At 40.8% G+C, this 23,521-nt stretch overlaps 1 protein-coding gene across 1 annotated transcript in view; it reads right to left on the reverse strand.

Annotated features, from left to right (window-relative positions):
• Nucleotides 1–2,148: 2,148 nt before the first annotated feature.
• The window catches only part of GPI (glucose-6-phosphate isomerase), a 29,966-nt gene continuing 8,593 nt past the window's right edge, over nt 2,149–23,521 (reverse strand). Inside the window, exons 4-18 of the mRNA XM_054048760.1 lie at nt 20,532–20,651; nt 17,797–17,880; nt 17,544–17,690; nt 15,423–15,494; nt 14,193–14,237; nt 13,094–13,147; nt 11,571–11,631; nt 10,372–10,415; nt 9,929–10,081; nt 8,866–8,995; nt 8,373–8,449; nt 6,441–6,569; nt 5,373–5,448; nt 5,226–5,292; nt 2,149–3,403 (exon numbers count right to left, since the gene is read on the reverse strand). Coding sequence (XP_053904735.1) covers nt 3,280–3,403; nt 5,226–5,292; nt 5,373–5,448; nt 6,441–6,569; nt 8,373–8,449; nt 8,866–8,995; nt 9,929–10,081; nt 10,372–10,415; nt 11,571–11,631; nt 13,094–13,147; nt 14,193–14,237; nt 15,423–15,494; nt 17,544–17,690; nt 17,797–17,880; nt 20,532–20,651 — 1,383 coding nt within the window. The 3' untranslated portion in view covers nt 2,149–3,279. The remainder of the gene's footprint in view (nt 3,404–5,225; nt 5,293–5,372; nt 5,449–6,440; nt 6,570–8,372; nt 8,450–8,865; nt 8,996–9,928; nt 10,082–10,371; nt 10,416–11,570; nt 11,632–13,093; nt 13,148–14,192; nt 14,238–15,422; nt 15,495–17,543; nt 17,691–17,796; nt 17,881–20,531; nt 20,652–23,521) is intronic.

The raw sequence follows: 23,521 nt of genomic DNA on the forward strand, positions 1-23,521 counted from the left end.
CATACCGCTCCTCCAATCCGCTTAAGAGTTAAGAGGATTGGTCAGTAGCTGGAACCTCTACAGCTCTTATTGTTTTGTAAAATGGCAGTACTATAGCTGGCTAGGGAGGATACTAAAGAAAGGAAGGTACAATTGCAGTTCATTTACTAGCAGAGGCTAGTAACTAGATGTTCTTCTAGTCTAGGAGACAAGCAGCTAGGCTCCCAGCAAAGAATCCGCAGCCCAATCACCAAAAGCTAAGGATAGTAACTTTGTTTGCTAGCCTGTATTGATCTTAATTGGCACCAACACCTGCTACTTATTACAATGTAACAAGTATAGCCTAGTTAAATTATTCTGCATCCTAAGGCTAAATGACTGTCTCCCTTGCAAGCAAGTCTGGATTAATTTGAACTGTCCTTGTTGCTAGCTGCTTTATTTGCTTGGGGGCATATTTGTGTTAAAAAAAAAAACCACACAACCCACAACAAACCCAGAGTAGTTAACATCCAAGAGAGACAAGTGCCACCAACAGCATGTTGTCTTTCTGCTTCCTAAGGCTATTTTGAAATGTTTCTAGAATGAACATTGTGGGTAGGATTTTCAAGAGCACTCAGCTCTGGCCTAACTCTGCTCCCATCAATGTCAACTGTAAGATTCACTGACTTGGATGAGAACAGAGATGGTCAACCGAGAAAATCCATATGTCTGACTCTACTTTGCTGGAGGGGAGAAATCACCTCTTTTCTCATCCATAGAAAGGCTCCACTTTCTACAAAATAAACAGCAAGGGAAAGTTCCATTCCAATTTTTGCTGTCCAGTCTTGTGCTAGGAATCAGATGGTTTGGTAGAAGTGACTTTAATATGCTCAAATTGCCCTTCTAATCCTAATAATCAGTAAAGGGGTTAGCAGAAAAATCTACTAACTGTCTTTCTAACTGGTGCAACTCACTCCCTGCCTCCAGGGAAAGCTACCAGGATTTTATAACTTGCAGGGGATGGAGGGGCAGAGAATAGAATTCCAGCATTTGAGGTAGACCAAAGAATTCTGAAGAGGAAAAAATGGGTTACCAAAGCACATTGAATAGGAACTCTGTCTACCTCAGAGCATAGCAGACACTGTGGACTAGAAAGGGTCATGTTGTTTCACACCTGTATTTAACAAGAGAACAAACAGTCACTGTTAAGCATCCCACTACTATAGTTTGTTCAAGCAATTGAAGAAATTCACAGTACAAATAAAACTGTTGTGTTGTATAGTAACCCCCCCTTAGTGATTTATTTACTTTTGTCACAAAAGTAGCAGGTAGGGTGAAGTATTTGACTTGAGAGAGCGATTGGTATAGACTTCTAGAGGTTGCTGGGAAATCTTTAAAAAAAAAAAAAATCTATATAGGTGTGTTTAAGACCACCTGGTTATCCCATAAGAATTAGAATACCCTGACTAACTAACTTAGCAACATGCCATGAGTAGCAAGGTTCACTGACATTTACATTGAAACATTTTAAATTCCAAATATATATGAAATTTTATATATAGTGTCACTTTTATTTTGGTTATTTGTCAGCAGCAGGGTGCTGTAAGAAACCTGTCTCTTGGAACTGGAGGGTTGCATCATGTTCTACCTTTTGAGTAAGCTTACAAGGAAGCTGCTGTTGTGCAGTACATCGCTCAGGTTCAGACTCCTGTATTTCTGGATAGCAGCTCAAATCCAAGCAGCCACAGGAGATTATGGAAAATTATCATCATTGCAGGAAGTGTTAGATTAGTGTTAAAGCCACAACTGTCATACATGTGCCATGTCTCCAAGACCAAAATTCACATGGGTGCAGTATGTGTTTGTGGATGCTGATAAAGGGTTGCAAGCTTGAACTTTTCTAGTTCTAGCTTGGTTTCTGCAAGTTTTCTTTTAAGCTGTATTTGGTGTGTAGGGCTCATTAAATTAAAAAGTTAATTGGTCTTGCTTTCCCCTCTCCCTGCCCCCTCTTTTTTTTTTTTTTTTTTTTTTTTTTAAGAGTCTTGATTGGGATCATCAACTACTTTTTATAAACTAAAGAAATAGAGGTTGTAAGAAAAGACACCACAGGTGCCTGTGTAGAGTTAACATGATGATACACAGTGGCTAAGGGGATTTTAATTTCCATAACAGACTTTCAAGGCTCGTCTGTCAAGATTGTTTTTTATTCTCTTTATTCAATTTGCAGCAAATACAATTCCTGTATGTGTAATTGTTTGAAGGATCCTGAAAGACATCTAGGAAACCAGAGGAGTTTTCAGTAAGAGGTGCTAAGCTTTAGCAGTTTGATAGGAAGTTGAATGCAAATATACCAAACATCTAAGTGTTTCTGATGTCTAAAAAACCATCAATGTCACATCAGGAAAGAAGTTTCCTCCTCTTTGGAGTAGCTGTTTGTCTGGTAAATCCCTAGCTCATGGAGAATCTGGACAAGTAAACACAGAAGAGCCCCCATAGTACACTTTTCAACCTTCCCTATCTGTTTAGCACAATAGTAGTAATTATGAACAGGGCCAGCTTTAGGCTGATTCCCTGGAATCAGGCTCTGCCGGTAAGAGGGCCCCTGCTCACCTGGTGGCGATCTGCTCCAGCAGCATTTCAGCTGTGGGGAGTGTCTACTCTGGGGTGTAGAGTGGCATTTTGGCAGCGGGGGGGAGTGCCGTGGAAGACGCAGAGCGGATCCCCTGCCGAAGTCCCAGACTGCGGAATCAGGCCCCGCAGGTCCTAAAGCTGGCCCTGACTATGAATCCCTGGGGGTTACCGTGGCCATTATTCACAGAATACTATACAATCTGAGCAACGCTGCAACACTGAGTTGTTTGATTTCTGCAAGGAGTTCCCCCTAATCCTAAACCCCTTATCTTACAGTAAGACCAGTCTCAAAAGAAGAGGACACAAATTGAAGTTAGAGACTGAAACCGAGTGAACTAACTGGTAAAGCTAGGATTATCAGGCTTGCACTTAACAGACTGAAGAGGTTCTATTGTCCACGGTCTTTTATTTTCTGATTTTAGTACATGTGATCAACTTTGAGGGAGTAGTGAGGGACACAGCTGCACTTTACAGTTTGACAACCACAAAAATAGAAGGCAACTATACAATCTGTTTCACAAAACTAGCTTTCATTTTTAACACATTTGACAGAACAGGATTAGCTGCAACAAGTTACGGGGCTCCAAGTGTAAAGTGCTATTTTGGTTAAAAGTAGCTAAAAAGCAATTACTACAACATTGATCTGTGTGTTCGGCAGTTAGACTGGTGGTGTCCTCTGAATCTTTCAGGTCAAGCTTTATTCTTCTTGATGAAGTTAATGAGCCCATTTGTTGAGCTATCATGAGACGTCACCGGAGCATCAGAATCCAGTTCTGGTTCAATTTTCTTAGCCAATTGCTTTCCAAGCTCAACTCTGCATTTTATGGAGGGGGGGGGGGGGGGGAGAAAAAAAATTAGTACAAACTCATTTAGGCCCCAACCCACAAAGATATTTAGGCACAAACTCCAACTTAGATACTACTGTGATCCATGAAACCTTGCTTAGCTGGTGCCTGAACTCACTCAGCACCTAAAATTTCAGGGGAAGTTCCCTAGGTGCCTAAGTTTTGGCCTCTGGGCATACACACAGCTGCCTCATTTAGGTGCCCAGAGGCCTACCTCATGCCTAAGCCCCAGCATGATCCACAAAGCAAGGGAAGAGAGGTATTCCCCTGCATATCTTACCTGCCATGGGCTACTGGATAGATCTCCATTTGACTCTGGCCAGAGGAGGTAGTGATGCCATCTCCCTTAACTTTTAGCCCCATGGATATCAGAGACCTAGTCTCAGTTTCCCACTCTGCCTGATGGGGAGAAGAGATTTGAACAGGAGCCTCAGGATATTCTGAAGTGAGGCTCCCTCATTCTCTCCTGTTGAAACAGTTCCACTTTGGATAAATTAGAGTCACTAGAGCAGCATAGGACAGGAACCTGGTCTCCCACCTCCCAGATGGGTGCCCTAACCACTGGACTATAGAGGTGTCATTCCTCACTCTGGTGACACCTTCTGCAAGGATAACCTGTGAGGTGGGGAAAGGAGGAGTTATGCTGTTCTACACAGCATTACACCCTGCAGAGACCCCTGTTCAGCTTCTACTTCGATGTTTTGGAAGAATCATGGTAGCACAGTTATGTAGGAGAGATGCAGAAATCAGACTCTAGCAGTGCGCAGGAACAGGGTCTTGGCTCTCCGGAGTGGAGAACAGAGTCCCTTGTGGAGTCCTGGGCTTTATAGGGCCTCATCCTCTTTCACTGCCCTCTCAAAAAGGAAGGTACAAGTTTCATCTGAATCTGATGCATATCCTAGCCCCTCTACTTCCTCTTGGGAGTTTCTACACCTGAGTGTAAGTCATAAGCCATAGTCAGTGGTAACAGTGACAAGGAATAGCACGGACTGGCTCCTGAGAAAGGCTAGTCTTCATCTGAAAGGAAGAAAAGTGGGAAACCCCTCAAAGGGCTGCTGTCCTTCAGAAAAATACACATGACCCAGGAGGCAAAGAAAAGGTTTATTTAGTGACTTGGTAAGTCCATGCCTGCTAAATCAAGAACCAGGATTTTCAAGTGACTAGTGGTTTTAGGTACCCAACTGAAGAGCTCTTGAAGGGTGCTCAGCACTTCCTGAAAAATCAGGCCCCTGTAAGAGGTCTCAAGTTGCAGCACCTCAGTTTCTGGGGGCCCAAATTTGTCATTTTTAGAAGTTTTGACCAAGTTGTGCAAGATGCACCTCATGTGACAGTGGAGGGCATCATTTGCAATACAGTCTACATTAGTGTTTTGGGGGGGGGGGGGGGGAGAGGGATTGCTTTTTGTAATACTTTCTTGGTCAACTCTGACCTAGTGTTTTTCTCCACTGCTAATATTTATGTAAGTATTGCAAAAACAGCTATAGTCTTCTCCCTCTTCTCCCCTCCTCCCATATACAGTTTCTTAACGCTAATAAAAGTAGAGTTCCCTTAATCTTTCCTCAAAATTATATCTGATGCCATGCACAGGTTTAACAGGGGATAATATGTTTTATCCCATAGACTTGCCTTTCTATGTCTTTAGAGCCACAGTAGAAGCTTTTTGCTCTTTGATGGAGAGCACAATGAATATGTAGCTAACTTGCTTCATTAGCTTAGCTTTCTTTTTTACATAGGTGAGAAGTGGAGTGCCATAGTTCATAAGGATTGGAGATCGAGGTTAGTAAGACTTACCCCCACTGGTCATAGCTATTAATATCCCACACAACTCCTTGAACAAAGATCTTGTGTTCGTACATAGCTATAAAAAACAAACCAGAATTAACTGTAAGCCTCATCAGAAAACATCACTGAACATTACTAGTAATGAGACATATTTACCAATTAAGGCTCCCAGAGTGAACGGGGAAAGTTTTGTAAACACAATGGAATTGGTTGGGCGATTTCCTTCAAAGACCTTTCAAACAAAATAAACAGTGTTACATCCCAAACAGTCTCACAGAGTCACATGAATCTATTTTTCCAGGCCCCTAGTACCAGAGAGTCACACACCAAGTTATGTTTTATTTTAATTAAAGATTGTACAGAGAGCAACAAGAAGAGCATTAGAAGGAGAGAATAGCAATTTCAATCTGTTAGTCATCCTCATAGACCATATCGTAATACATGTGTCAGCATAATAGTAGTAAATTGTCATCTCCAAATGCCAGGAGCATGCACAGTAGAGCCCTGCAACCCAACCCAAACCCAATGGTGCTCAATGACAAGTGTTGGGTCCTGGTCAGATCAGGATGTTGCCATTAGCTGCACGGTGTGATGCAGAGTGAGTGTGCCAAGGAGTTGCAGTGCCTTTCACTCTGCAGCACACAGAGCAGGGGACTGCAGATGACAGGAGCAGGACATGCTGGCACACCCAGCTATTGCTGTGCTGACCTCATGGGCACAGGTTTGAGGGGTGGGGGAGGGAGATGGGGAAGGGTCAGGTTGAAAACAAGTCTGCCCACTTGGATTTGGATTTTGTTTGGACCTAAAAATTAGGTCCAAGCAGACTTTTAAATGCACACGTTCAGTACTATGGGGATGACAGCAAGTGCAGTAAGATCAGGCTTCCAGGGCTAGACATGGAAAAGCCTGTACTGTCTGGAAAGTGCTGCAAGGTTGCAGTGTGCTGGTAGCAGAACAATGACATGGTTTGGTTTTTAAAGAGGAATTAGCCCCAGAGAGAGACCACCCCCCCCCCCCAAGTTAGCCACTGAATCTCTAAAAATTCAACATTTGCAGCTTGCTGCTGCTCATCTAGCCAACTGCCACCAGAAGGCGCCCCATTTCTCCTAGCCTACTACATTTAAACATTTCAATAGTACCCCACCCTAATTCTGCAACACACACCACTTTTAACACCAAAATGTAGCAGAGTAACTTGAATTACAGTTGTCACCACATGGATACCTTATGTGGAAGAAGTTTCTCCAGAGGATCTCCACTCAGCCCAGTAGCCTGCAGTTCTTTTCGAGCCTCATCAGCAGTCTTTCCTTTCATCAAGGCCTCAGTCTGAGCAAGAAAGTTGGCCAGAAGGATCTAATGGGAAGAAGTTAGATATTAACAAGCCAGTCAAATTACTGCCCTTCTAGTTAATGGAGAGGGAGCACTGTCTAGTGCGGGGGTCGGCAACGTTTGACACGTGGCTCGCCAGGGTAAGCACCCTAGCAGGCCAGGCCAGTTTATTTACCTGCTGACGCGGCAGGTTCGGCCGATCGTGGCTTTCACTCGCCGCAGTTTGCTGTCCTGGGCCAATGGGGGCGGCGGGAAGCGGCGCGGGCCGAGGGATGTGCTGGCCGCGGCTTCCCGCCGCCCCCATTGGCCCGGGACGGCAAACCATGGCCAGTGGGGGCCACAATCGGCCAAACCTGCCGCGTCAGCAGGTAAATAAACTGGCCCGGCCCGCTAGGGTGCTTACCCTGGCGTGCTGCGTGCCAAATGTTGCCAACCCCTGGTCTAGTGCTTAAGAGGCCAGGACTGCACCAGGATTCCATTCCAGGCTGCACAAGCTCAGGCAAGTCACGTAGAGCTAAAATTGAGGTACCAGGTACAGCAAAACAGAAATATGGTTTTTCTTCCTCCAAGTAGAGTCAGAAGGCTTTTCAGTGTCATGAATATATGACAAGGAGCATTTAAAGATTCAGGGTGAAATCAGACTTCAGCGGGGCCAGGATTTCACCCTCAGAAGCCACCACAATAACCACAGCACTGGATCTGACCTCTGTAGTGCTCCTTGTGTTTTACCACTTTCATCCACAAGAGTCTGCACTTACTTCCATGCCATCCCCCTTCCCCCCCCCAATCCATGGGATGTTCTTAATCAGATGACACCAATTCACCAGCTTCTCCTCAAGGCCTATACAAAGTTTGCTAGCTGAGAAATCCATTAACTTGGAGACAGAAATGTCATGCCACATACCAGCCCTACCTGAACAAACATTCATATTGCAGTTACCCATCATCCCTCCTCTCTTTACTATCATGCTACCTCCTCATTGCATCACATGGGTTAGTTTGCAAGCTCTTCAAGGCAGAGATCACATCCTGTTTTGGGTAGTGCCTATCAGGTCACCATAATATATCATTTCTAATGTGCCTAGGAATGACTGAGTGAAATGGCTTTTTCTCCCTTTAAGAAAAAAAAAAAAAAAAGTTCTTTATATTTGTCTGAAATCAGTGTTAACATCTTGTCACAAAAATCTAGAGTACAATTTAAGTGGAGTCTGGCAACCTCCATTTGAAATTGGCCCTGGAAGTAATTCAATTTGAGGACACCTCCCCCCGAAGCTTGAAATAAAGTGGTAGCACTGGGAAAGTTAATGGAAAATCAGTTTGTAGTTATGTTAAAAAAAGTGTGCCAATATAAATGGACTGATTAAACCTTTATTAAATCAGTCCAGGTTTCTAGGAGACAATGCTCGGAAGATAAATAGCCTGTTGGTATCTTTATGAATTATTCTCCAAGGACTTGCAAACCTTAGAGGTCAGGAGCATCTCTTAAGGAAAAGGTTTCATCTCCTTTGAACATTTGACTTCTTGCAATCTGCAGGCTAAGCCTGCAATATTCTCTCCCTCTCCCCACCCCTCAAAGCACCAATAGGCCATATTTTGTCTGCCTCTAGAACAGAGTTTTGCAAGTTCCGCAGGAACAAAACCTCTGTGTATTCAAGTCAGATTGTTCTGCCACATCCCATGTGTGGGGGCAGTCTCAGACATTAAAAATGTGGTCCAGTGTCAAACAGATGACTTCTGATGTACTGTAGTGTTGAATGAACTCTAGTCTCTTCAGCAGTAGTAAGAGGAAATATGGCTGCCAATGATTACAGGCACAAGTAGTTTTACCTTGTGATGCAAGCCATTTCTGATTGGATGTTGGGTCTGGACTGGGATTAGAAAGTCGCAGGGGATTATACGAGTTCCTACAGGGAAGACAATGTTAGAAACCTATGAATACTTTGTATTAAAATCAAGCAGGAAGTGTTTTCTTAAAAAGAAGAAACCCAAAATTTTGACAAGTTTCAGCCACTCTAAACTAGTCTAAGACAATAGCAACAAGTTTTCCAAGAAACTAACATTTCATAAATTCTTGACCAGCTCTACTTTAGAGTATTAGTTTTTTAGAAGTCTAAATCCTTTTGCTGCAACACCAGAGCATGTTGCCTTCCAAGGCCACTGGTTAACAATACGGTGATGGTAGGTAAGAGGCCTATGCCAATTTAGCCAATACCTTGCCCTCAAGACAATATAATTCTGCAACCTCTGCAGCATCTGGTGTTCAGAATTTCCTCCCAAGCCCAGGTGTTCTGCATAGCGGACACCAGTTTTACAGTTGTACCTTGATGAATGAGCTGATAAAAGGCATGCTGCCCATTAGTTCCAGGTTCACCCCACACAATAGGGCCAGTATTGTAGTCCACACGAGTGCCTTTCTTGGTGATGTATTTCCCATTAGATTCCATGTCACCCTACAAGCAATGAGGTTAGAAGTTTATAATCAGATATACCCTATGGGTTTTGTTCTTGCGGAGTCCTCTATTAGGCCTGGAACAACTTTCTCCATTTACTTCAACTTTGTTTATCTTTATCATTTTAAACATGTTAAAGTTAGTAGTTTGGTTTGCTGACATCAAGAAGGTTGGGATGCTAACAAAATCTGAGCTGAGACAGGGTTTTTATGAGCCTCTCTACTGATGGTTGTGAACACAGCCAATAGTTGTATTGCTGTCGGTTACCAAGATAGTATTCTTCCTGAGAATCCTCCAAAATGCATACTTAATATAATGGCAGTGTTTTAGCAATGTCAATCCCAAGCTATTAAAAAGACAAGATGGTTGAGGCAACATTTTTTTATTGGCCCAAACTTCTGCTGGTGAAAGCCTGTCTTTCACGCTACAGAGAGTTCGTCAAGTCTGGGAAAGGTACTCTAACACAGCTAAATACTACATGGAACAGTTAGTTTAGCATAAGTAGTTAACACATATTCTAAGGGACCATTCCAGGTGAAGTAGCCTGTTATATTACGCTCCAGCGATCACCATCAAAATAAGGACAAGTTTCAGAGTAACAGCCGTGTTAGTCTGTATCCGCAAAAAGAAGAACAGGAGTACTTGTGGCACCTTAGAGACTAACAAATTTATTAGAGCATAAGCTTTCGTGGACTACAGCCCACTTCTTCGGATGCATATAGTCTATATGCATCCGAAGAAGTGGGCTGTAGTCCACGAAAGCTTATGCTCTAATAAATTTGTTAGTCTCTAAGGTGCCACAAGTACTCCTGTTCTTCTTTCATCAAAATAAGGGATTCTTTACCCTAACAAGCCAAGTGCACCCTGACCTCAAAAGGCCGTGAACTATCTATGCACAGACTTCGACAACCTTCCGTACAAGCTGATCCTTACCTGCTGGAAGTAAGCAGCAAAGCGGTGCATGTACTGGTCATATGGCAGGAGTGCATGAGTTTCACAGCCATAAAAGTTTATATACCAGACACCCAGCATGGCCAGCAGAACTGGCACATTCTTTTCCAGTGGAGCAGTGTGGAAGTGGTTGTCCTATGTAGGAAAGAAAAAACTACAGTGACCAAAGAAATTCACTTCCTTCTGAGTTTGGTCCAATTGTCCCCCCAAATTGAAGAGTGGCAATAAAAACCGATCTAAGATTGGGAAGGAAGGGGTGAGCTCCAACAAAGTGTTTTCAAAGCAGTGGAAACAATAAGGAGCTTGGGGAAGACAGGTACTTTTCCACAGGTGATCTTTAAAGTTTGTCACCATCAGCAGTCTTAATAGCAACATTGTACCAAGTTAATGGGAACACAATATTTAACAAGCATTGGCATACTCACCATCCAGTGGGCTCCTGCAAGCAGTTTCTCAAAGTTGTCAAAACCTAACCAAAAAAAAAAAGTACATTTTAACCATCACAGCTTACACATGGTTTCCTTGGAAGATAAGGCCTCAACACAGCCTAGATTCTTGTACACTAAGATTTCCTTATTAGTGAAATTTTGAGTTGGAAAGCTGCATTTCTACTACATTTTATATCTTCAGCTCTATCTGTGCCCCCTAGGTTGGGATGTACTTAATTTTGAGTAAGTCTTGGCTTTAAAATTTCAAGGCTCAACTTCAGTAGGTTTTTATACTTTAACCTTAGCCTGAAAGCCGAATGAGACTGAACACAGGGAAATGTACACAGAGGCAGCATCTGTTATCTGTATCTGAATTACTAGGGCATAGCTTTCTGATCAGTCTCTGAATTAATGAGACACATAGTTCACCCTATAAAAAAAAATCGGAGAACTTTATCAATAATTTGCCTACCTTGGTTTATATATACAGTCCTATCATTATGGTCCTTAACCAGCACCGCTCATCAGTGCGCATTAGAAAAACTGGTGCCCTAATCACCCCCAACTACACTACAGAATTAATTGATAAACCTGTCCCTCTTCAGTATAAAATTTTGAGGAGGAGGAGGAGGAAATGGAACTGGTGATGAAAGCAGTAACTCTGTACGGAGCTGCTTTTGTAAATTACTGGATCAAGAGCAAATAGTGCAGCTAAATCAGTATGCCAGCAACGTTTATTTAAAAGCAGACTTGGGTTGCTCAGGCAGGTAGAAGGGCGCTGCCTATCTGCCACTTAGTTAGAATGGAAGAAATCCATTTAGTTTTATACAGCAAAGTAGTATTTCACACACTGCAACTCCCAATACTCAATCTCAAAAGCACAACTCTATTTCCTCATTGCCTTGTCAGTGTCCAGGAAATTTTAGTTTTCATTTAGAAAATGAAATAAAAAGTGACTGACTTTGCACAGAAATCAAAAATATTTTTGACCATGCAAGTGGCCAAGATGCATGGTTGGCCATTTTGTCAAAGGCAAATTTGTGGGTGCAATTTCAGAAGTTGATATGTGCTACTGAAATCCAAAGAGCCAAGTTATCTATTTCACTATAGGTCATTTTAGCATATTCAATGTGTGTAAGTCTCACTGCTGATCATGCAAGCCATGTTGAGTATTTTTATACAATATGGATACATACCAACATGCAGAGCAATGGAGAGACCAATGGCTGACCACAATGAGTATCGGCCACCAACCCACTGCAAATAAAAGTTTGTTTTAGATAGCAGTAACCTTGTATGAGGATTCTGTGTTTAAACATATGGCAACAAGTTCTACTAACTCCTCTCATACTGCACTCTTTAGATCTTAAATAGAAATTTCCAAATTCAGTTTTGCTCTTCAGAAAACAAGTTTTTATTTTAATACAATATGGAGATTTGTGTCCTTCCTTGTTCTGCACACCCATACCAGACCATCTCTGGGAATGGGTTTAGTTTAACTGGTAGAACAGAGCCAGAAGATGCTTACACTTTTTATGGGTTCCAGAATAAGCTACCTTAAGTGTTCAAACTAAAATGTAGTTTCATGTCATTTTTACAGAATCACTTTTTGGCAATGTGGGGCTGTGTCCATTGCCTATGAAGGACTATCAGTTTGGTTATAAGGGGGGGGGGGGAGGGGAAGAGAAGAGAAAGGGATTTCTTTAATAAAATCTTAAATATCAGCAGTGAAAACAAACCATTCCGTAAAATAATTCTAGAGTGGCTCAGTGATCTGATTGGTGAATATGCTTGGTATGTTTTATGTGCATCCATTAGGAGGCAAATGTGTTTGGAAGCGGTCAACCAGTGAGATCAAAGCTTGTGGTCCAGGGAGCTGGCAGATCACCTGGTACTGGCTCCTACCTCACTTCCAGCTGATAACCTGAATCAAAGGCAGCTAAATATGCTGAACTGCTGTCCTAATATTACTGTTGCTTACAAGTAATCCTTGTGTCAACTACAGCAATGTGAAAGCATTGCAAATGGGAGAAGTGGTGTGCCACAAAACATTGACAAGTTGGCCAGGCTACGAAACTGTTCAAGAATCCTTGTTATAAGAGTTAAACCAACCTGAAAGTTGAAACCATGAAAGCTATTTAATAACAGCATATTTAAAATTAAGTTTTAAAGTTCTTGTCAGGCATGTAACAAGGAGCAATATAGTGATCTGTCTGATGTTTTCAGGCATAGGTCAGATATATTTATTTTTCACAAGGTTTGAGATGAAGGTTCACTGTACTTACAATTTGTGTCCATTACTAAATAGCAGATCAAATTCTGGGATATTTGACCTTTACTGATCTAAATTATACAGTAGAGTGCAATAGTCAAATGTCACAGCTTATAATAACTACTTGTAAGACCTACGCTGGGAGCAATGAGCTCTCTCTTGTTACTCAACAGCTGTCTAGACAGCACTGCCTACAGAAAGCTCCTCTTCTGACCTTTGATAGGGAGACATTAAACTGAATGGCTAAGATTGATATATTTCACTACTTTGACATGTTCCCTCAATTTCTTCTAATATATTATTGTCTTAAAGCACTAGTGGGTTTATTTTAGCACCTCCATAATTTTTTTTCCCCCAGGATTTTGACCTTTTAATTTGGCTTTTCTGAAGCAGGTTAAGTTATTCTAACAGTTAGCATCTACTGCTTAGTGTTAAACATTTACTTACATCCCAAAACTCAAACATATTCTCAGTGTCAATTCCAAAGTCTTTAACTTTAGGCTAGAATAAAAAATAAAATGGATAAATACATTTGTATTAGAGAACTCAGACATCATAAACAGCAACTCCAGGATGCTTATGAAGCTAAAGTTATAATTAGCTTAAAGATACTAGTTCCTATATAACTAAAGCACACACACACACACACCCCACCCCCCCGACTTCATACTCTGGGTCAGAAGTTTAAAGCCTCCGCCAGAAAATAAGCCATGATTGATCCTTCATTCCTCCTGGTCAATGTACTATCTGTCAGTGGTCCCAAAATAAGAAGTTAAATTTAGCGGTGTAAATTGATCATAAAATTTGTCAATGGCAAGTAGTGTAATGAACCAACATGGCATTCAGTGTTGTGCAAAATGAATAGTTTACATGCAGCAGGGCCAGAATGGAGAATGGGATAGGAGAAAGGAACTTTAAATCAACTTGCAGAAGGCTTTGAGGTAAATGCAGACCTCATCTTATTATAGATGTTCTTATTAATTTGCTTTAGTTTTTTTACATTACAGCCCCTTTATGCATGCAAATTTTCACTGTACATACCCACCAAATGCCAATACTATGTGTTACACTACTTACACCCAACAGCTTACTTTCATCATTGCAGAACTCAGCCCAAAGGTTTAAATGGTGTTTAAAACCCACTTAACATCACGACTTTACCCAAGAGTACATAACTAGTTAAGCAAGAAGTGGCACGCTTTGTTAATAATGGGGCAACCATTTGAACTGTAAATCAGAAAATGATATGGAGTAGAGATTTTTACAAATTTGATCTAAAAGAAAAGCATAAGTATATAAAGCAGATCTGAGCAATATTTCCCATCCTAAATAAACCATCCTTTGAAGGCCCTTTGGAGACTGGATTTTCCCATAATCCACTATTGGGAATATTATTCTCTCTTGTACCTGAAATTGCAAGAAGACTCCCTTTCCAAGAGCAAGATGATCTTGAAAGCATGAGGGATTGTTTCCACACCTTACAGGGTTTTAATTAAGTCCATTGTTAGAACCTATAGCATAGGTCTAAACAAAGTGTTATACTTACACCATTGGTAGACAAGGCGACAAAATGCTTGGCCACAGCAGAAGGCTTTAATAAAATAAAAATATAAAATAGTTAAACACAACACTGCTAAATATTTTGCATTGCTGATCAGCCATGAAGCTGGTTTACATGTGCTGACACAATGACGACTGTTCTTTTAATATTTGCTACTGCTGGCATTAAGAAAACATTGATTGTTGCTATTCATGTATATTTGCTCTGTCTGAACTTTACATGAATACAGACATTAGAGATTCAGTAGCATGTCTGTCTGACCCAACTGTAGGCAAGGTTCAAAGATAGTTTAGGTCTTCTTATAGCAAATATCCTGGAGCAACATACTCAACCTTCAGGACAAGGTGCTGAACAGGTCTGTCTACATCAACCCTTGCTGACCAGGTTTTGGAGCAGCCCGAGTTTGTTTGATATTATATTACAAAGATACTCCTGGCTATCATCAAAAGGTCAGAAATCCTTGCCTTGGTTCTTTAATGGATCAACCCCAAATGACAGGCTTGAAATTCAGCACCTGACTTAGAGATTCAGGTTAAGTATTTCGGTATTTCTGGACTAAGGGAGGTACTGTTATATGAATAGTTTACAGGAGAAATGCTTTCAGACCTTGATCTTGAAAAGTAAATATAGTCACCCTAGTGGGAGTGGGTTAGAGATTGCTTCTTTAATTAAAAAGAAGACTTGCATTTTAAAGTATGAGTGGTAGGAGAATGAGGGAAGGAGTGAGATGCCAGAGTATGAACTGAAGACATCTATTCACAATTCGGACATCTGCTGCAGCAGCCTCCATCTATTGCTTCAACTATAACTGTGTGTAGCTTTGAATGTTTTGCCAAGTACTGGCAGGCCATTCCACATAGGCTAGCATCACCTCAAGTTTCCTCCACCTCACAGAAGTCTGGCAGTTGTACCATATTTAAGGTGGTTTTGAGATACAGGCTACAATCTATTCAAGTACTTTTATACAAAGGATTTTAGGTGCAACTCAAACATGTGTCTTAACACCTAAGTGGCTTCATCACTGATTAAGATTAGACATGCAACCAGTAACTTTAGTGGTAATGGAATTTAGTTTAATGTGACAGATCCAACATTTGCTAACGTTTATAGCATGTGTTTGGGCAGCTGTTGGCTCTGCTCCAGAGCTTGCTTAGAACAGACATGGGGAAGCTCTGTTATGTATTCCATTATGTAATTTAAGCATATTACACTTACATCATTAGCAGAACGAAGAAGCCACTCTCTGGCCGTTTCTGCATTGGTAATAGTTTCTTGGGTGGTAAAAGTCTGCACAGCAGAAAAGAGATCTTTTAATACAGTCATTCACAGGAAGTACATGAAGTCTGTATGGTGTTTTAGGAATGCAAGACAAGGTTAGGCTACCAAAACATCAAGTTGTTCCAGACAGAGCAGAATAACCCTAAATTTATATAACAGACACCAGCAGCTTGATTTCAAGGAAGAGTGCACCCACTGTGCATGTTCAGACAGATGTTCAGATATTAGTATTTCTAGGTGTACACCTAATTTCACATTAACATTGGTCTGAGGACACAAGGAATATTAAGGATTTTTCTTTGGCAGGTACATATTTTTAACTCATAATTGATATTTGAAGGAGGGCATAAACTGTTTGGACTATAATTTCCACTCCAAGAGTGGTGTTGACTTCTAACTGAAAACTTAAATTGGGAAAACCATGTAGTTAGATTGTTAGCTCTATTTATTTTCATTCCCGTTTCTCACATTTGGGACCGTGTATTCTACTTTGTTTCTGCCAAGACTCTTGCCACAACTTTATTTTGCTGATTAAAGAAAACATGTTCCTGCTTTATGAAGTGTGCAAACAAAGTCAGTCATGCAATTCTTCTAGGATCAGCTTCAGCCATTCTGATTTACTCAACCATCACAATATAGCTTTAAGGATGAACATTACATTCATTCTACTCTAATCCATCTCCAAAATTATTTTGTTACAGAACACACATTTGTTAAGAAAATAAAAAAATACCATTCATGCCCTTCCAAATATATCCAATTATCTAACTACAATCTGGCAAATAAACTGAACTGTTACTCTTTCAGCCTGGCAATATTTTGAGCCTAAAACTGTGATGATTGAACTCAATTACTCACAAAACAATGCTAGTGGTCATTGTGAAGTTTCCTTCTTACTGCATACATTAGTTGCTGGTCTATGTTACTGCCAAAATGAGATAATGAGCAATACAAGCAAAGCAAGGTCAGCATTACACACATGGGAATTTGTTAGGGACTGTGCCTTTAAAACCAATGGGGTTCTGCTGTGCTTTAGAAATGAAGAACCACAGTCATACAACTATGAAGTTTTTGTCTCCAACTTCCTCAGGCAAGACATAAGCCAGTATATGTTTTAGTTAGTATTTCCCAAAGAGGAACAAGACCCTCCCAGCCATGATGTTCCTGAATTAAGGCAAACCATCCTAAAGCAGCATTCTAGAAATGCAGTTAGAGTATGTTTATATTCAAGTGTAAAACTGAAATTGTACAGAATGCTTACAGATTGACAAAATATTATGCTGGCAATTTGTAGCTTCTACAATGTTTACTGTGATCAAGAAATTTAACATTTTGAGTTCTTTGGGGCACAGACTTGTCCATTTTGTGTTTGTACTGAGCTTAGCACAGCAGGGTCTGGTTGAGGGACTATTACAATATAAAAAATTAATACAGAACAGCTACTGTGACAAAATGTTACAGAATGCTACTTAAATAAGATCTCACTAGTGTACTGTACTTTGTGAAGGATCTATTGTATATACAATTAAGGAGTAAAACTAGGTTCTAACAAATAGGAAAAATGCATCAGAAATATGGGGAAAATGCTAAACCTGATCTTGAATTTTAAAGAACTAGCCACATGACATCACAAATTCCATCTATGGGATATGAACACATGGAGACACAAGACTTTTTGGGTATGGCTCAATGAAGTATTGGTTTTGGACACAAAAATCATTCATTTAAACATTTGGAGAAGTTAATATTTTCATAGAATTGTAGGACTAGAAAGGACCTCAAGAGGTCTTCTAGTTCAGTCCCCTGCACTCAAGGGAGGACTAAGTATTATCTAGACCATACCTGACAGGTGCCAGTCTAACCTGCTCTGAACCTTCAATTACAGATTCCACAACCTCCCTAGGCAATTTATTCCAGTGTTTAACTATGACAGTTAGGAAGTTTTTTCTCATGTCCAACCAATACCTCCCTTGCTGCAATTTTTATTTATTGAGTGATCTCCATTTTGGCCATTTACAAGTTGAGAAAGTCACCTGCTAGTGTTAATATCTGCTATACCTTAGATGCAATGACGAAGAGTGTTGTCTCAGGGTTAAGCTCAGCCACGGTTTTGGCTATATGAGTACCATCAATGTTGGATACAAACCAGACACGAGGGCCTCCCTTGGAATATGGTTTCAGGGCTTCAGTCACCATAACAGGGCCCTGGAAAGCATCAATATAGTTAGGTTGTAACATCTTCGTTGCATGTGCGCACACCAAAAAAGCCCCATAAAGTTATGCAGAGGTCAGTTGAGACTTGAGAGCTTACCAAGTCTGAGCCACCAATCCCAATATTGACCACATCGGTAATTGCCTTTCCAGTGTAGCCTTTCCATTCTCCACTACGAACTTTCTGCAGTTTAAATACACCAATGAACATACACAGATTTCAATTAAGGTTAAGTTACAATGACTACAATATCAAGACTGTCATTTACATATAGAGTAGGTTCACAAATACTCCTCAGAGAATCTCCCAAAAGGTTCTCCTTTTAAACAAAAAAAATACAGAGCTAAAAAGTAAATCCATAAGACAACAAAAAAGGATTTAGAGAGTTTTAAATAAAAAGACTTGATCATTGTTGACACAAATATACCGACTTATAAAGGGCAAAGGTCAACCTTTACATACGCACATACTCCCCTCACTCAACTCCAACTGGAGCAGCACATTTTTCACAAGACTGACTAGGGCCCTTACTGTAGAGCAGTGACTAATGTTAAAGCTTCATACAGGCCAGTGATTTCCTCATACCACAGCCAAAGTACTGCATACTAATACCAGTACATAAGTTTACAAGAACAGAATAAAAAGCCCATGATAACCCTTCCTCTGTTCCATCATGGCAATTACAATACATATGAATGTTAAAGAGGAGGAACATCAAAGAAGCAACCCAAATTAAAAATTTATATAATATCAAGAGATGAGTGAGCTATTAAATTCTGGTTTGCATTTGAACTTACATTCAGAGGCGTTTGGATCTGAAGTTCTGCACTGGGCCTCTAATTAAAATAAGTAGGTTTTGCTAGATAGAATAGAACACTTGTTCTAAAAAGTATCATGGGTATACAAGATCTATGTCTAAACAAAATATCCAAAGGTTTTCCATTGTACACAGGTCTTATATTAAGAGAATCAGTTCTGTGCTTCAGCCTTACTCTTCTTGGTCTGCCAGCTACTGAAAGTTTTGAATAAAAGCTGTCAAACTAGTAGAATACCAAAATACCAACCTGCATTTGCCCATCATCCACCATCTGTGCATTAATCCCACTCATTGCACAGAGGTAAGCTTGCAAACATGAGCAACATCCACTACCTTGGAGAGCTGAAAATGTTACCCATTTTTTTCTGCAATCAGATTAATCATCTGAGCGCCAATTATTCTAATACTTTCTCCCCAGACATGCTTTGTTATAAAATTGTTACATAACTGTACATCTACAAGCTTTCTTGAGTAAAGAATCATTCTATCATAACAATCTTAGCTACAGGGTACTTAAACAAAACCACTCTTCTCAGCCTCTTCAAGCCATGTAAAGGAACCATATTTTTAGCCTCAATAGATCAGGCTTAATCAAGCACCCTTTAGTTTCCACCAACACAGGGAAGATTAGAATGATGTTTAAACATTATTATTTGTCACTCAGACAGGGGCTCTGGTCTGCATGCAAAGTGCCCAATTGCTAGCTCTGAAGATTGAAGTCCTTACCTGCAATACAGGTATGGCACAGACATCAGTAGATACTTCCCCACACTATACCACCAGTACATTTTAATCCTGACCAGGAGGGAGAACTTCTAAGGGATAAAAGATGGTTGAGCTTCTACAGCTCATTCTTTTCTTAACTGTGGGCTGAGGCTGCCAACAAAAGATGCCAATTAGCGTCAGTTATTTTGGTTTGGGTACTTCTCCACTGGGAGCTGGATCTACTCCAAACTCATTTCACATAGGCCACCCAGCAGTCATCAGGCAAGGGTAACTTTTGGTCACTACCATCAGGGCAGGATTTACAACTGACAACCTCATAAGCAAAGGTTTACCCCATCGTCATCCCTGTACCTCACTGACATGTTTGTTATGTATTGGCAGGTTTAAGATACCTAGAACCATGTATATTGATCAGCCCTTATCAAGCATCTGAGTTTGGCATTCAGGCATATGAAATTCATCCAAAACTTATTTGTTCTCCATGTTTGTTCCTAGCCAACTGTTCTTAAATCAAAGAATTGTCACTATAAAAGTGAGTGTCTAGAACTACTTTGACAGACCTCTACATTTTAAAGATTGTAATGTACTAAACCAATGACAAGAGACATTTATGATTTGAGAGCAGAAGGTGCAAGGTTTAGACTAGCCAGGGGGCAGACCAAAGAATTCTCACACTGTTAAGTTGCAAACAAACAGAGCTGACTCTTACATATGCCTTATGCAAGACCTTGAGATAATTCAAAAAAAAAAATGGCTACATGATTAGAAGAGACCATGGAAAGAATCCAAGACACCTTCTACAATACACTGTAGAATTGTTGGAGCACCTGCCAAGTGACAAGTGAGCTGGGAGTCTCCTGACTGCACTCACATTAGCAAATAATGACTAAGGGGGAAGTTCCTTCTAGACAAACATTTCTACAGTAAATGACATACAACCAAGTGATTAATTAGTAAGGGGAGGGAGAAGTCATTAGGTGTTTGGTGCCTCGCGGTCATTTGTGCCCAATATTTATTGGACCGGAACTCACAAGTTATGAAGAGGAGGGAAAAATATTACTTTAAACATAAAAGTTTGCATTTAAACTCAGGAAAGTGTTTTTCTAGCAAGTCTTGTTGAGGAAAAAAGTAACTATTCCTGGAAGACAGGTACATATATGGATCTGTTTTGTTCATCCAGCTACTACTGTCCCTCATTCAGACTAGTTATAATATGGACTACTACAGTACCTAAGTGTAACACAGTTATGCAAAGTAAACAGGTCAAATCAATTAACTGAGGACTTTATACCTGACAGAAGTGCTTCATCTTGTCCAACACCTTGTTAACTTCTGGGACTACATCTTTGCCATCCACTAATATTGGAACATTGGAGCGATTCCTCAGGGCAATATGAAGCACAGCCCGATTCTGAAACAAGGCGGCATGGGAGACAAACACCATAAAATATTAACAGAGGCAGTTTGGCAGTGTAGATACACCAAACACAGCACCCAGACGGCAGCAGTATTGCATTAAAGGCTGTGAAGCCTGCTTATCTAAGGATTGCTCAGACTATTAACTTGAAAGTCTTCTATGACCAGTAGCCTGCATCTCTCTCTCTCACTCACTATTTCTAACATGCTCACTGTGGTATCTAAGCACCTGATCAGATTTGACAGAGTTGGTGGAAAACTGTCCAAGACATTTCTAGAAAAGTAAAGTATGTAGTATGCATATTAGGCAAACATTAATAGATTGTTGTGAGAGGTAATGAATTTGAAATAGTTAAAGCTTGATCTTTTGATAAGTAATTTTAATACATTTGCAATTCATACTTCTGCAGTAAGCCTAATGAGTTCAGTAGAAATTATGGTCTTCAGGATTGAAGATAGGAGTTGATCATAAAACTAAGTTATATTCAATAACTCAAGGGAGTTATGTACTTCAGCAGTTTCTCAATGACTGCAGCAGTAACAGCTCCTTCAATACAAAGGAAAATATAAATAAGCATATCTAAGTAGCAGCCACGTGACAGGGAAATGTGATAAGCATGTTCTTCTATTCCACAACTATCAGTGAAGGGCCCCAAATACTTGTGTGCTACGTTAGAATTCTAGGGTAGTGCCAAATCTCAGATGCACCACACCCCTGCTTATATCAGAGGCCAGAATTTGAGTCTTCACCATCTGCAGTGATGAGTTTGTTGCTGCTGTAATCTAGGATGGAGGATTTACAGTTAAATAATTCACCTGGTCCGTCTCACTGTTCTTTGCTACAATGAAAAGAGCATTGTGAGGCAAAGCCAACAAGGAAGATATGAACTGCCAACATTTATGGGTTAAATTACAGTACTCAATCCAAGCTAAGCTTTGGTGGCTGCTGGGTCAGAAGACTCAGGAGCTTCCTGAGCTATACCATTATGAAGATGCACCCTGTTTTTAAATTGGGGATGAAGGACGGTCCTGGTCACTCTCCACCATGGAATCAAATATTAGTACTTGAACTGATTTCTACTTATTTTTATCTTAAAACTTTTCAGATTGATAAATACTGCATTTGAAGAGATTTATTACTGCTGCAGTGACCATTAAACAGTAGTTTACCATCCAAGTTGAAACGTATCTGGGATGTACACCTGGCATTGCTATGCATGGGTGCACTAAATAGGACTTTTGCATACATGCACACCAGACAGCCAATGCCTCCAGCATCAAAATATAGATCAGCCTTAAGTGTGGTCAACAGCTTGTTTAGATTTAGAACATTCTCTAAATTAGATTACAAGTCAATTCTGAATCTTTATTGCTTTAGACATGTTAAAAGGGATACCATCAAACAGAAAAATATTTAAGTAATCAGGACACTTCTGATTTAAAAAATTATTTGACATGATGTTCTGCTTGGCCAGATAGAGTGTAAATTAAACAGATCTGATTACAGGTCAACCTTCTGATATAGCTCTGCTAACTGTAAAGGAGAGCTAGGAATCTCATAAATGCAAATGTTCCTGGACTCTCTTAAGAGTCACCAGAGGTGATTTTTTGTAGCACTACCTCTTTCCATAGCAGCCCTTGAAGTAGGGAGTAAGTATTGGAGGCCAAGCAGGGAACAAAGTCCACTCCTTTAAAATAATGTTCGCTTAGGATAGAGTTCTCTGGTGAACAGTTATCTTGACTGGTATATTGTTCCAAGGCAGGGAAGAGAGCAGCCTCATAAGGAGTAGTTAAAATGTGATAAGCCTTGTGATAAGCCAGACTCTTTATGCCAGATTGAGCCACCAAGAGAGGTAGAACCTCACCACCCACCCCTCACACCAGGGGTCGGCAACGTTTGGCATGCGGCTCGCCAGGGTAAGCACCCTAGCGGGCCGGGCCAGTTTATTTACCTGCTGACGCAGCAGATTTGGCCGATCGTGGCCCGTACTGGCTGCGGTTCACCGTCCCGGGCCAATGGGGGTGGCGGGAAGCAGTATGGGTGAGGAATGTGCTGGCTGTGGCTTCCCGCCGCCCCCATTGGCCCGGGACAGCGAACCATGGCCAGTGGGGGCCGCGACTGGCCAAACCTGCCATGCCAGCAGATAAATAAACTGGCCCGGCCCGCTAGGGTGCTTACCCTGGCAAGCCGCGTGCCAAACATTGCCTCACACCAATCCCCAGATAGTTAATAAAAATCAAGAGCTGAATGGGGCAGAGCTGTGCCCTGCTCAGCTAAAATAGTCTTAGAAAGCAGGGTGCTCCCACCTGCGGCTGGGTGACTGCACACGGGAGGGATGAGCAATCACTGTGACTGCACTGACTTTGAAACTCTGAAGGAAAAAAAAAAAAAAGTAGCAATTTCATTCTGAACCAGTGAACTCTTCCAAGCATTGTTTCTGGATTACTGGTCAGAATTAAAAGAAGAGGTTTGATTGGCACAAAGACCCAATTTTCAGACAGTTGAAATTTGAGGTCTGCACATATGCAATTGCAAGTACAAACTGGCTAAATGCCTATTTCTGGGTCCAAACAGACTTCAGCTTTCTGAAGAACGGTTAGGTTTTTATAATGGTCTGTAGTCATTCTAGCCACTGAAGTTTTAACTGCTTGCCTTAAAAAAAAAAAAAAAAAAAAAAAAAAAAGCAGGCAACAATTTTATCTCCAGCTAAGGCTTTATTTTACTTTTGTCCTTTAAATGCAAGGGATTAAAACAAAAAGGGAGGGAAACTGCCTTTCCAATGCTGCTTTATCAGAACATGTCAAAACACCTCTACAAACACTCAATACTCACAAGCAAAACATAATACAACTGCTGAGCTCTTC

The sequence above is a fragment of the Malaclemys terrapin genome, chromosome 14 (assembly GCF_027887155.1).
Source record: "Malaclemys terrapin pileata isolate rMalTer1 chromosome 14, rMalTer1.hap1, whole genome shotgun sequence".
Classification (NCBI taxonomy): Eukaryota; Metazoa; Chordata; order Testudines; family Emydidae; genus Malaclemys; species Malaclemys terrapin.